At 57.1% G+C, this 14250-nt stretch overlaps 3 protein-coding genes across 3 annotated transcripts in view; all 3 read right to left on the reverse strand.

Annotated features, from left to right (window-relative positions):
* Positions 1-2820: 2820 nt before the first annotated feature.
* Positions 2821-7166, reverse strand: LOC119111387 (serine dehydratase-like). Its single transcript, XM_037235200.1, has 4 exons — positions 7085-7166; positions 3334-3458; positions 2966-2996; positions 2821-2872 (listed from the first exon to the last, which is right to left on the reverse strand). Exons 1-4 carry the CDS (start codon positions 7159-7161, stop codon positions 2821-2823), a joined length of 285 nt encoding a protein of 94 aa, XP_037091095.1. The 5' UTR covers positions 7162-7166.
* A 229-nt stretch (positions 7167-7395) lies between these two features.
* On the reverse strand, positions 7396-9680 carry LOC119111389 (serine dehydratase-like). The gene is made up of 4 exons (XM_037235201.1): positions 9529-9680; positions 8889-9056; positions 8311-8411; positions 7396-7621 (listed from the first exon to the last, which is right to left on the reverse strand). The coding sequence occupies exons 1-4, from the start codon at positions 9670-9672 to the stop codon at positions 7396-7398; spliced, it is 639 nt and encodes a 212-aa protein (XP_037091096.1). The 5' UTR covers positions 9673-9680.
* A 4314-nt stretch (positions 9681-13994) lies between these two features.
* The window catches only part of LOC119111390 (KICSTOR complex protein SZT2), a 29864-nt gene continuing 29608 nt past the window's right edge, over positions 13995-14250 (reverse strand). Inside the window, exon 32 of the mRNA XM_037235202.1 lies at positions 13995-14049. Coding sequence (XP_037091097.1) covers positions 13995-14049 — 55 coding nt within the window. The remainder of the gene's footprint in view (positions 14050-14250) is intronic.

Below are 14250 nucleotides of genomic sequence, written 5' to 3' on the forward strand. Positions count from 1 at the left end.
GATATGTGATCTTGCGCCGGGTCCGTCTGCTGACCCGCCGTGTACGTCTGAAGGCGAGCCGGCCGGATCGGCTAGGCGCACTGCCGCCGGCGGGCCGCGGAGGTGCTGACTATATAGGCCGGGCGGAAGCGGTGGTTCGCGGACGCGCCGGACCGATACGCGCCGTGAGCCATATCCGACGCGCTGTCTCAGATCCGGTCCATCTTCCGGCCCATCCTCGCAGCTGTCGTCCATGCAGCGGCGGCCTCCGTCAGCGGTGCGGACTCTGACTGTGCTTACCTGCGTTGCCGGATAATGAGGCCTGCTAATGGGACCTCGAGCTTCATGTGCCAACAATTGGTTGGAACCGATTTTGCAATGCGAAGCGTTCGGGACATTGAAATGCGTCGCAGGTAATTCAATTAATCACTGATTTTCACAGACAACTACGCTGAAGCACAGCTGAAAACATCAAGTCTCAATAAGAAAGTAGAAATGAGCGAGTCTCGTGTAAGAGTTTATCTTTGTTCTCCGTCAGTTCTGACAACGGACGCCCCAGACCTACGCCACTGACCTTTACCCCAGCGGCCCAGGCGGGCCCGGCCCGGCCTGCAGCCGGATGTTTGCACGGTATTGCCACGAAGCGCAGCGCGCACAGCGACGACAGTCCACCAGGTGGGAGTGTTTTTGCCCAGCCTGAAAATTTAGGAGGCCTCTGAAAGCTGGGATAGATCTGGCGTTCCCAGCCGCTTGTCCGGGAGCCTTACATATACTTTTTATATTTTGGTTCGGGATATAAGTCGGTGGTATAAAAGGCGGCCGTCTCCAGCACACTGCTGGGGCAGGACCTGTTTTGAGTTCGGCATGGTTAGAACATATGTATCAGTTTATTGGCGTATCTATATGCCTTTTAGCACATTATGGGGGTAGGTTGGGCCATTTTTCACTATTCAACCCCGAACTGACTTTGTGAAACCACTCCCCTAGTGAGCACAATGGATGTCAACACCGGACCGGCGCTTTCCGCCACCGCACGAACACCGCACGCGAAGGCGGACGCTGCCGCCTCCCGCCGCCGGTGTCATCAGCCTTCTGGTCGGGTCACCCAGAGCTGCAGCAAAACATCCGCTCTGTTGCCGGCAGACGTGGCTCGGCCGCTGGTTAGCCACGAACGTAGATGGTCGGTTCCAGCCCCCGATCCGAGTCTCTTCACATTGTGTGCAGATTCTGCCATTACATAAACTCCGTAGAATATTCTCTTCGTGACAGACCACTGAAACTAGAACCGCATCGCTGTTGCCCCACTCATGCCATATGGTTGCAGTCTCAATTCCGCCCAGCCATGAGTCAATGGTCAGCTCGTACGTTAGCGAGCTTTACGCTCGAATAACGTTACAAGTGAGAACATTCTCCTCCGCGTTGCTCGCATCGTAATTTGTTCTCCTGAATGCCGTTTCTTGTTTCCCTTGCCATGCTTTTCAGTTCTCGCTACACTGTAAATTATAACCTTCGATTTGTGCTGTAATAAGGACACAAAGACGCATGTTTGTTCTATCGCACAGCGCTGTTTGTTTCCCTCGTGCTTCTCCCGTTTTTGTTTGTTGTTTTTTTTCCTTGCGCCGATGGAAGGGTGAGTTGTGGATCTTTAATATTTTCGGCAAACCTCTGCTTTGACCTGCGCAATGGCATGCTGTCTGTTTCACATAAAACAATTGAACGCTTACATATCTCTACGCACGCAGACTTGGCCCCGCTGATTTGAGCTCTTCCAAGCCACCGTGCCCAGCTGCGTGCACGGGCGGACGCGCCAGGACCTGGCGCCGCGTCTGACCGCACCAGACCGGCAGCCGCAGCGGCCGGTGGCGGGTTCTCTGGCGCCGCGTCTGACCGACATCCCGCACCACGGGCCCGCAGCTGCAGCGACCGGTGGTGGGTCCCCGGGCCTTCGCCGCTGCAGCTCGTGCCGCTGACGTGTTCGTCAGAACTAGAAGTCGGCCCCCTCCCTTTGACCCCCGTTCCCGGGACTGGCGGCCATCGTGACGCACCAGTCCACCGCACCGCGCCTGGCACGTAACCAGTAGGCCCGCCGGCTATGCGCCGCCGCCTCCGTCCCGTCCGGTCCGCGTCACCGACAGTCGCCTGGCTATCATCTGAAAGTGTGTCCGAGAAGGCATCTGCTTTCGCAAAGTACACATCGAGGTGTTCCTTGCGGTCCCATGTATTTCAACCACACTTGCTGAAGTATTGCGCATAATTCCGTCATCTGGCCACTGTCCGTGATCTGGCCACCGCACGCCATCTGTCAATCTGGCCACCACACATTGCGACAATGCCCTTCGCCCGTCATTATGCCATGGTCTCTAGCGTCATTCTAACATGGCGTGAGCCAGTCACGCATGGCCGGGGCCACCGCCCTGACCCGGTGGCCCGTCTCCATCCGGCTCTCTGTGACCCATCCCGCCTACAGAGCACCCGACCGAGCAGCCAGCGGCCCCTGGTCAGCTGTCCACCCCCGCCTCTCCAGGTCTAATGTTTTGTCCCCTAAGCTACACATTGCTAGCCGGCCGGCTGGCACGTTGGCTACCCGCTTTAGTTCCCTGACTGGCTGCGGTCTACACCAGAAACTGCAGCATATATATCACATAGATGGTCCAACACCACCGATCGTTCTAAAACTACAGCTAATGTAGCAATATACCGAAATCATTCTCTCCAAATCAGCAGCGTGCATTAACTACTAGACGAGCACCACTCAGAGCGCTGGTGTCTCTTCCCGCTAACCCCTGCCTGGTGCCCGCCCGGGTCAGGCGGTACAAGCTGCAGGCGTACGCCGTACAGCGGTCAGGCGGCCGTGAGCGTCTGCCAGTGGAGCAGCATGTCGGGCGTGACGCCGCTGCCGCCGCACAGCACCACCAGCAGCGGACCGGGCCGGCGCGCGGCCGCCGCCGGCAGCCGGGCCGAGTAGATGGCGGCCAGCGCCGCGCCGCAGGCCGGCTCCACCAGCAGCCGGTGATCGGCTGGCGACAGGCGCGGCCAGCGGTCAGCACAGCACACAGAAGCCAACAACAGCAGGCAGACCAGCACGGGGTCGCGAGCGTCTGGTGTCTGGTGATCCGACTGACCTGGCTCTGGTGACATCCTCCCTACAAATGACCGTTGCACCACTTCAAAAGACCGTCGCTTACAGACGCCGACAGCGCAGCCTACCGTGATTGCTAGTGACACCGCACACACCACGCTCTCTGCGTCTGATGTTCACACATGAGCAGCTGGGCATAGCCACCTGCCGGGGGGGGGGGGGGGGGTGGCGGCAGACTGACCCGGCAGCGGTCGCGAGCGGCCCAGCCCACTGACCTGCCAGACGAGCGCAGGCGTCCACCGCCTGCCGATCGGTCACCACCCCGCTGAGCACCGGCCGCCGCCGGGACCACTCCAGCAGCCGGTCCGACACCTGCAGCGCTCCCAGTGACTTGGCCAGGCTGCGGCACAGGCCGACCCGGCACCGTCACCGACGCGGCCGCGGCGGCCGGTCACACCCCAGCTAGCCACCTGGACACGTGTCTGGACCCCGCCCAAAACACGCCACATTCCGGAACAGTACCTAACATACGGACTCATGTCTTGCATGTGTTTTAAGAAGCAATTACACGATCATCAAACAACTGAAAAACGCAACTACACACGGGCGATCGTGCCCCGGGCGTGGTTGCTGGCAGGGGAACTGCACGTGTCGGAGTAGATCTGACCGTAACACAGGCCAGCGCGGGTCTGACCGTGATACAGGCGAGCGTGGGTCTGACTGTGGCACAGGCGAACGCGGGTCTGACTGTGACACAGGCGAGCGCGGGTCCGACAGTGACACAGGCGAGCGTGGGTCTGACTGTGACACAGGTGAGCGCGGGTCTGACTGTGACACAGGCGGGCGCGGGTTCGACTGTGACACAGGCGAGCGCGGGTATGACTGTGACACAGGCGAACGCGGGTCTGACTGCGGCACAGGCGAGCGCGGGTTCGACAGTGGCGCAGGTGAGCGCGGGTCTAACTATGACAGAGGCGAGTGAGGGTCTGACCGTGACACAGGCGAGCACGGGTTCGACGGTGACACAGGCGAGCGCGGGTCTGACTGCGGCACAGGCGAGCGCCAGTTCGACAGTGGCACAGGCGAGCGCGGGTCTGACTGTGGCACAGGCGAGCGCGGGTCTGACAGTGACACAGGCGAGCGCCAGTTCGACAGTGACACAGGCGAGCGCGGGTCTGACTGTGACACAGGCAAGCGTGGGTCTGGCTGTGCCACAGGCGAGCGCGGGTTCGACAGTGACACAGGCGAGCGCCAGTTCGACAGTGACACAGACGAGCGCGGGTCTGACTGTGCCACAGGCAACCGCGGGTCCAACAGTGACACAGGCGAGCGCGGGTCCGACAGCGACACAGGCCAGCGCCCGGTGCGGGTCTGACCTGGACACAGGTCAGCGCCCGGTGCGCGTCTGACCTGGACACAGGCCAGCGCCCGGTGCGCGTCTGACCGAGAGGCCCAAATGAGTCAGAGGAGCCGTCCATGCAACAACGTGCACCGCACCAGACCCCAACGGCCTGGCACGGCGTGGAACGGGGCCCGCGGTCACCGCACGGCACGCGCCGTCTCTCCACCGCAAGCCCCCCCCCCCCCGTCCCCATCCGGAGCCCAGACTGGGTGAGGGATGAATCTTGAGCCAGCAGGGCGCCATCCCGTGACCCCAGTCAGGGTGTGGCGTCACCAGTCAGACAATGTGACGTCACCAGATGAGCGTTTCGATCCGCCCGACTAGAACGTTCAGTAAGCTAAGCAACAGAAAATTTACGTCATGGAGCAGCCCAGTGCGGCAGCGGAAGCGTAATGGCCGGGTGATTAGCACCTTCGAAGACGGCCCAGGTCGGGCTCAGGCTGTGACATGGCTCCTGATCGCTAATGTGACCTCTACAGTCGCTGACGCTCTGTAGAAGGATACGCAACGGCGCGCGTCATGATGAATACAAAAGGCAGCGATGTACCGCATAGCTGCGTCATGTAACAAACCGGTACCGTATTTGTGTGGCAGCACGGATCAACGGATCGTCACAAAATGTCTTGCGAGGAGAGAAGAGCGGACCGATTCCCCCAAAACATTAAGAATTGCTATGTTTAGCGGGTTTGATAGCTTTTGGGGGCTTTGGCTCAAATACTGAAGGGGTCAAGACAAGCCTTGTGAAGGGCCTTCCAGACAGATACAAAGCTCCAGCCGTGGCGGCATGGCTCCAGCGGTACCCCTATTGAGTAAAAATGGCACGGCGCGGGCAGTGCATCAAAACCAGGTCGGCTCTGGTTTTGCAGACTGAGATGGCGGCAGCTGGTTTTTGTCCCCGCATCGGAGCTCAATGCCGCCATCTGTTGTTTTGGTGACACTCGCGTCGCCGGACAGCGTGTGTTTTGGCCGGAGGTGGTGACGAGCGGCGACGGGGGACACGTGATCGGGTGCGGAGCCCGCCAGTCGCGGTCGCTGTCGGGACGGGGGGGAGGGGGGGGGGGGGGGCACATGGCCGCGTGCAGAGCCCCACCAGTGACAGTCGGGGGCGTGGTGAGTGGTGCCCCCTGTGGTGTGTCCTCCTTCCAACCCGACGAGACGCACAGCTCTCTCTCATCGTGATCGAATGCTGTACATAACACCCTCTTGCGTGAACCCTTTTGTACGAAGGCATGTACGGAAATATTACTGCATCTCCATACCCTTTCTCCTCTTTATTAGGTATACAGCTATCAGTACTGTGTTAAATAGAGCATTAAGTATGACAACTCATAACGAAAATCAAGTTGCCATTGTTTTACATTCGCTCTGGAGCTTTACATTCATTTCTCGGGGCCAACGAATTCAGGGACAATGACCAGTTCACCGATCCATACTAGCGACATCGCTCTGGTTCTAACAGTATTCAATATCTGACTTATGTCTCATCCGAGGCGTTCTCATCCATCTCATCTGCTATACGGCCTTGATTTCTGACGCCGTCTGGTGGCTGCCTCTAAAATGCGGACATGAGCACATCTGGTTTTGATATTAAGGAGGGTACATTTTGATGGGAACTTACAAGTTTGACAAATGAGAACAACATGAACACAACATACAGATAATACAGAGCCAATTCACTATTTGTTAACATAAGACAACAGGGGCACTGGAAGTTCTCCCAGTTTAGTTTATCCCGGAATAATAATTACATGGCTTCAGCTGTCTACTACCCCACTATACATGTTGGAAAACGCTCTTCAACTAACAGTAACGCCTCATTAGTTGTAGTGGTGGTATCGGACACGCCGACTGCTTTACGTGCCTGCGGAGGATGATTTTTAACTGCTTGTTGAAAGCAAAAGTATGTAGGTCATTCAGGTGACCAACGTCCTCGAAGGGACCAGTGGGAACCAGGACCCAGGGTTTGGTGTTGTTGAATGGGCCAAAGGCGACCAGGATCCATGGTTTTGCTTGCCGAAAGAATCAGCGAGAACCAGGATCTGCGGTCCTGTCTCATCATAAGAACCAGAAGGAAACAGGGTCATGAGTTTGGCTTTGTCCACAGAACCAGAGAAAACCATGATCCAGGGTCTTGGTGTGTCAAAAGAGCATCAAGAATCTGAATCCCTAGCTTTTTTTCTTAAAGGAACAAGTGGAAACCAGGATCCAGTGTTGTTTTGTCAAAGCAGCCTGCGGGAACCTTCAACCGCAGCCTACAATACGTGGACACTTTCGTAAAGACGGCTTATAAGTCATCCAGTCATATCCTTCTCTACAACACCCGCCTGGCCTCACGAGCCCCACCGATAACCAACAAGACCTGCTCTACCGCAGTAGCCAGCTTTCCAACCAACCCGTTTGAAACATGACTTCTTGATCTCAGCAGCAGTTGTTTTTTCAGTTAAAAACTCAACACACAGGCGAACTATTCCCTCCAAGTAACCGGCAATAGCATATCGCGATAGCCGCTATGACGTCACCGGCGCTCTAGAACGAATGCCGCTAGTCCGACGGAGCGAGGGCGCGAGCGCGGGGTCCGGCCAAACCTTCCATAGCCTGGTGCAGCTGGCGGCGGCCAGACTCACCTGGTGATACCACTCAAGACCACCGGCTTCCCGGCCTCCAGCGCTTTGCTGAAGCAATCGGCGCCCTCCGTCTCCATCGCGACCACGGATACGTCGGACCAGCCTGGACACAGAGAGTTATGACCGACAGTGAGACAGGCCAGCGGACAGAAGGGCGGTGAAGAATACGATGGGTCAGAGACACATTGCTGATGCCTGCCATATGGTAATGATAGATCCGAATTCAATGACACGTGCCTTTGCAAACTGCAAGAAACGTCAATCTCCGATGACAAGGCGTGGTTCAGGAAATGAACAGCCAAATGGCCTCGCTAGCGTAGGCTGGACGACGACACATTCAGCTGTGGACTGTGTCTGTCGCGAAACACGCGGGACTTTAACTGGTGGATGGTCATGAGACCACGCGACGCACCGACCCTCTCGAGTCCCTCAATAACGCCGTTGGCCAGTCCGCCGCCGCCGACCGACAGGATGACGGCGGCGGGCGGCGCGGCCAGCTGACGGTGCAGCTCATCCACCAGCGTCGAGTGGCCCCTCCTGTCGGCGGCAGGGCGAGAGGGTCAGCGCTCCGCCACACGGCCGGGGCGCTCCGGCCGCGCCGCAGCGCTCGGTCGGCCCAACCTGGCCAGAAGTCTGCCCGCGCACAGCCGGGCACCGGCCTGACAGCACAGCCGGGCACCGGCCCGCTCGGACCTGATGCATCCCATCCCCCACCAGACCAACTTTACGCAACGGGGCACCTGCCTGTCCGGACCTGCCGCATCCTACAACCCCACACCACTTCTACGCAGCGGGGCACCGGCCCGCCCAGGCCTGATGCATCCCACGCCCCCCCCCCCCCCCCCAGACCACCTCTACGGCAAAGGGATCACAAGCGCAAGGTCGTACCGACCCCGCCCCGCCGACACATGGCAGGTCGAGTCCCCAGCGTCCAGACAGCCCTCCCCGCCGACACATCGCAGGTCGAGTCCTCGGCGTTCAGACCACCCTCCCCCGCCGACACATCGCAGGTCGAATCCCCAGCATCCAGACCACCCTCCCCCGTCGACACATCGCAGGTCGAATCCCCGGCGTCCCGACCACCCTCCCCCGCAGGCCGGAGCGCGGGTATTCAGCGGCTGATGTTTCCTAACATAAGGCTACCATAGGGGTCCGATGCCACGTATTCACAGCCGCCCCGCCGCCCACCAGAGGGCTCGCCGCCACACCATGTGGGGCGCTCTCACCAGATGGACGGGTGCTCGTAGGGGTGGACGAACCAGCAGCCGGGACGCTGGGCGCGTTCAACGGCTACCTCGTTCGCCTCGTTCCAGTTCTTGCCGACTATCTGGAAAGGTGACGTCCAGTGAGCCAAAAATTCCCCAGTTTGTCATCAATGAAAGATTATCAAACCAGATGCCACCACAACAAGTCATGGAAAGGACTTACATTATCTCTTTGCTATGTAGGACCTAAAAGAGACATTTCCAATTTTCGGATAGTTTTGGAATCATCTTAACGGATGCTAGTGTTAATTTTTTCCCATACAATATTTATATCCACACCACAAGGCAAAGGTCTCGTCCACAGCAAAGTGAAACCGTCAACTATGGAGGACACACCTCATGCCAGTTAGCTGGACAATGTTCTACACAGAGTTCCAGAAAACTTCATCAGCTGGGAGGCGAATTATTCCCGCCGTGAGTTCAGGAGTCCTGATGCTCCCCATGCCAGAGGCCCCTGATATTCCAGATCAGGCAGTCTCTTATCCCAACATCAGGTCAGGAGGCTTCTGACCTGCGATGTCAGGGGATTCTGACCTGACCTGCACGTCGGCGCCTTCGTTCCGCAGTTTGTCCACCAGCAGGGCTGGTGTGGAGTGGGGCGTGTACACAGTGCAAGCCATGCCGAGTGTGCGCGCCGCGTACGCCGCGGCCAGGCCGGCGTTACCGCCCGACGAGGAGATGATCTCTGAGCAGCCAGCGGCCCGAGCCTGTCAGCCAGCACCACATTCACAGGGGTACAGCTAGCAGCATGGCCCATAGAGGGATGGCCAACTGAGAAGCAGGCAAGACTGGGTGGAAACAAGACACAAATTTCATGGAGATGAACAGATGGCCTCCCAGATAACAGAGACTGGGACAGAGTGTCCAGGAAGCTAGTTTTTCCAGGTTTGGTATTGCTTCAGATACATACTCTGAAATGCAAACTAAAACACCACAATTACACACCACCAAAATTTAAAGCATTTTCAGCTTTACAGAGACAAAGGCATCACTTTGCCTCATTTCACAGGCAGGTGATCCAAACATGCACACAAGAGATGCACAGTTCATGAATACCTTCATCTCCTTTTGATTCCACTTCATATTGGCTAATGGAAAGTGTTTTAACACCACACCAATTGAACCTTATTCTTTGCTACCAATTCCCTATGGTGTTTTAGATGGATAACAGAACATTACCTCCTCACACAGACAGCCAATGCCTCTCAGCTTGAATGAGCCAGAAGGTTGCAGATTCTCCAGTTTCAGATAGACATGTCTCCCAGCCAGTCTTGTCAGAGAGGGTGACAACAGTGCTGGTGTTTCAATATGAAGAGGACTCATGTTATCTGGTCCTGAAATTCCAGCACAAGTGAGAGCCTATTCACAGGGGAGGGCAGCAAGCACTACATGCAATGTGCACTATATGCCAAGCTATCATAGCCCAAAGGTACAGGAACCAATTCCAAACATGGTATAAATTATCAAAGCTTACCCAACTCCCATCAATAAAAATACATTACCTGCACCAGCCTCATATGTGGCCTTAGTGTGCTTAGCCCTTATGTTGTGTGCACAAAATTCAGACCTTATCAAGTCAGAAAAAAATTATCTGATTAATTAACATGACTTTTATAGCATTTTCCCCAGTGATACCATTTTCCAAAACATGGACTCCCTTATGCCCTAAGCTTGGTGGTGAGCATGTCCCAAACTAAGCACTCATATTTATTGTATACATGCACTGAAATTTTGTGTGTGATGTTAATGGTACACCTATGATGCTCTGCAGTTATAATTTCATTAAAATAATTATGGAACATTATGGCAACATACAGCGATGGGCTTATCAAAATTGAAACAACATATGAAACACCATAAGACTTTATCTGTCTACAGTCCAATATCATGGAACAAATAACATTGCATGGTTGCATAGAGCACCCGTGGTCCATCATAATAAACATTTGACTCCTTTGAGTTGATCTTACCCATGCATCTTACCTGTAACCGGTACCTTGATCGGCGGTGACCAATTCAGAACCACGTTCACAGTACGATTGGCGAGCAAGACTACGTAATACGTAACTTGGAAGCTATGTGGCCCAACTCCCTGTAAACATGCAGCCCGTCTGTGGGCTGCGGACAAAACACGTGAAGCTTGTTCTTGTAGATGCGCGCCGATCACAAGATAGCAGAGCGCAGGGATACGGCACATATGCGTCGTAGATGGTTGAATCTTATGCTGCCAGATTTGTGGCCATATTCAATAGTTTATTATCTGGCCGTCGTTTTCCAGCATTGAAGCAGCGCGTTCAGCGCAGCAATGCAGCGTTGCAGAGGTGCGACTTCGTGAGACCGGGTGGAGTGCGGGAGGAGTCTGCCAAGAGTCGAACCACCTGGGCTACTTCTAGGATACCCCTAGGGTACCCCAGGGCTCGCCACCGGCGTGTCCAGGACGGAGCTCCTAATCTGAGGCTATTCGCCTGCCTGTGAGCCGGCTAAACCCGCGCGGCCGCGGGTTTAGCGGGCAGACGCCAGCAGTGTCCGACAGGTGGTGCCCAAGTTTTGCGAGTGCGGGGCTGCTGTGACTGGAAGCGGTGTGCGGCATGGGGCGCATGTGTACTGCTTAGGTAGACCGCATACACTGTAATCACAGCCGTATTGTATTATTGCCGTAGCCGCATACCTGTATTATATTTTCGAAAAGTAACGATATTGGGCCGGGTTTTCCCACGCAGCGGATTCGACCGGCCGAGCTCAAACGGTAGGCAGGAGCGGTGTCAGAAGTGCTCCGTACGGTCTCAGCTCCCCGGTAATCTTGTGGGCTAACCGAGCTCAAACGGTAGGCAGGAGCGGTGTCAGAGGTGCTCCGCACGGTCTCGGCTCCCCGGTAATCTTATGGGCTAACCGAGCTCACACGGTAGGCAGGAACGGTGTCAGAAACGCTCCGTACGGTCTCGGCTCCACGGTAACCTCGTGGGCTAACCCAGCTCAAGCGGTTGGCAGGAGCGGTGTCAGAAGTGCTCCGTATGGTCCCGGCTCCACGGTAACCTCGTTGGCCAACCGAGCTCAAACGGTAGGCAGGAGCGGTGTCAGAAGTGCTCCGTAAGGTCTCGGCTCCGCGGTTACCTCGTTGGCGATGTTTTTAAAGGAGCAGTCTGAAAAGATCCCGTCCGCTATCGAAATTGGAATCGAAGGCTTCTCGCCACCCGCTGATAATACAGGGAGCCTTCCCGACTGGTCAGGACGACAGGGAGCCTCAGGTGTCTCTCCGCATCGGGAAGTCTAACGCCTCAGCTAAAAAAAAGTGCTAGGGCACCGCCTTGGTCTTTCTGCAGGCCCTTCCTCCCGTCTGGCGCCAGAGCACACAACCCCACCCACCATGCAACATCGTGTATATGGCGATTAGCAGGACACTGCATGAACTGGGAATCAGCCGGACACTGTACTGGCATCGTCACGAGTAAAAATGTCCGGCCAAATAGCGCCCATACGCGGGAGCATACGACGCCGCCAGACAGCCCAGGCGGAAGTGGCACACAGGGCGTGGCACAGCTCATGCCCAAGCTCACGCTCATGCCAGTTCATTGCACAGGTCACACTGAGCGCTGGAGGTCAGCAGAGGATCAGCGCCGCTTCCGCCAACGGGTCATCCGGGTCACATCGCTGGCGGCACCAGCACACCCGACATCCACGCCGTCCAATACCGTATCACAACAGCCGGCGCGGTAGTCGACGTCAGTGCGCAGCGATCGGCGCAGCACGACCATAACCCTTCAACTGTGTTCTTTTTACAATATAGGCACACCGTTATATTTGTTTGAGTCCCACAAATCGTGACGCCGATGAATGACAAGGCACGGTTTAAGTATTCCGGCTACAACCCACACTCGATGGCGTACAAAAGCAAGCTCGATAGGCACAACCCGCAACACGTAATCCACCAGCGCCCGGCAGAGCCGCATACATATATGCAAGAGAAGGAATTCGCACCAATGTCTCCCTTGCTACACTTTCTCGTTACCTGATCCGACGCGTCGCAGTGAGGCAAGATCACAGCACAGCGCCTCACGACCACAGAACTTCCACGGGGCCACTCGCTGGCCGAAAGGTAACCGAGCAGTTAGTAATTCTGCCTCCAACAATGGTTTGTGCCCCCTCTCGCCAAGAAAAATCAACAGTAGCATGCAAACCCCAAACGAACTAATAACAAAGACTTGCTGCTCTGAAGCCACGCCAGAGCGGCCACTGTGGCACACCGATTACTCGAAGCTCAGGGCAGGGGCCGCCCCCAGCATCCGGCACAGGCAAACCTGCGTCACGTGACCCACTGAAACGGCTGAGCTTCACCCCACCACCACACCACGTGACCAGCCGACGGGGCAAGGCCTCCACCTGGAGCTCCATCACGTGACCAGTTGCCGTGCCGATCCGACGGCAGGGAGCACGTGCCCGGCCGCCGACATCGGGGAAGAGCGCGAGCCCCGCGAGCCCCGCGAGCGCGAGCGGTCAGCGGCCAGCGGCCAGCGTCGGCCGCTACTGGACGAAGCTGGCCCACATCTGATAGCAGCAGCAGTTGACGAACTGCTCGGTGAGTCGGCGCAGCAGCAGATCGCCGTCCGAAGCGGACGGAGACGGCGCGTCCGAAGGCTCGCCCAGACTCGGCTCTCTCGTCACCAGGCTCAGGTGCTGTCGGTAACATGAGAGCCACGTCAGGCTGCGTCAGGCGACCGGTACCAGGAGCGCCGGGCCACAACCGACACACAGCCCTGGAGCAGCCCACACCCGCCGCACGGCCCTGGCTACAGTTTCAAGGTAGCGACGCACCCGGGACACTGGTACGGAGGGCCAGGTCAGTATCTAGATGCCCCTGGTTTCCGGGATCTCCGTGTTCTCCGCAGACTAACGCGTTGCTTCACAACCGTAAGTGCTGTGAGATCTCAAAACCATTGATGCGCTGTCTGTTCTGAGATACATTTAAGCTGGAGCAGCTTTGGTCGCTTCGTTCGAAAGCACCTCTAGGGGTGTTTGACCTGCCAACCAAGGGCTGCAGTCTCGTATGCCCACCGTGCGTGCTTTCATAGCTTTCAGTAAAGCAACTGTATGCTAAGCTATCACACCATATTGTGATATTAGCGAGGTAACATTCGAATTCCAATAATATTCTAACATTATTTACAAATATCACGTCCACCTATCACCCACACAAAAACCGCACACAGGTCTACAAAGATGGCTTAAAAGGCTGTAAGGCAGAAATATCATCTCAATAAATATCACGGCTTCATCAAGCACCCATCGCGCACATCGAAGACACGCCACCAGCCGCGTGTCGTCCGACTCTAGCGTCTAGCCCGACACCACCAGGTGAGAGCCCCTCTCACCGCCGTGCGGTGAGCGGACTCCGAGTCCACGGTGAGCACGAACAGCGCGCTGGACTCTGCCGGCAGGATGACCACCAGGTAGCGCAGCGAGCCCGACTCCGACTGGTAGTAGCTGCCGAGCCGGGTGGGGTGCGTTACATTCCAGCGGCGCTGCGCGGCCGGCGGGGCCGGCTCGTGCCAGCGGTCACGGCGCGCGGCCAGAGGGCGGGCGAGCCGCCCAGCACCCGGCGTTCAGAGCACGGGAGAGCACTGAGTAGCTGGAGTCTGCGGTACCGAACACTAGGCGGGCTTGGAGAGCGCCGGAGCTGAGACAGCAGCCAAGATCATACGCCAGCTGGAGAGTGAGACATGGACCGCCGAGGGCCGTGGACCGCTGCCAGCCCGAGTCCCCTGAGCGTGAGTTGGAGAGTGAGACACGGGCCGCCAAGGGACCGGGCTGTGGACCACCGCCAGCCGGAGTCCCCCGAGGGTGAGCTGGAGAGGGAGACACGGGCCGCCAAGGGACCGGGCTGTGGACCACCGCCAGCCGGAGTCC

Source organism: Pollicipes pollicipes, unplaced genomic scaffold (assembly GCF_011947565.3).
Source record: "Pollicipes pollicipes isolate AB1234 unplaced genomic scaffold, Ppol_2.1 Scaffold_7261;HRSCAF=8764_pilon_pilon_pilon, whole genome shotgun sequence".
NCBI classification, from domain to species: Eukaryota; Metazoa; Arthropoda; class Thecostraca; order Pollicipedomorpha; family Pollicipedidae; genus Pollicipes; species Pollicipes pollicipes.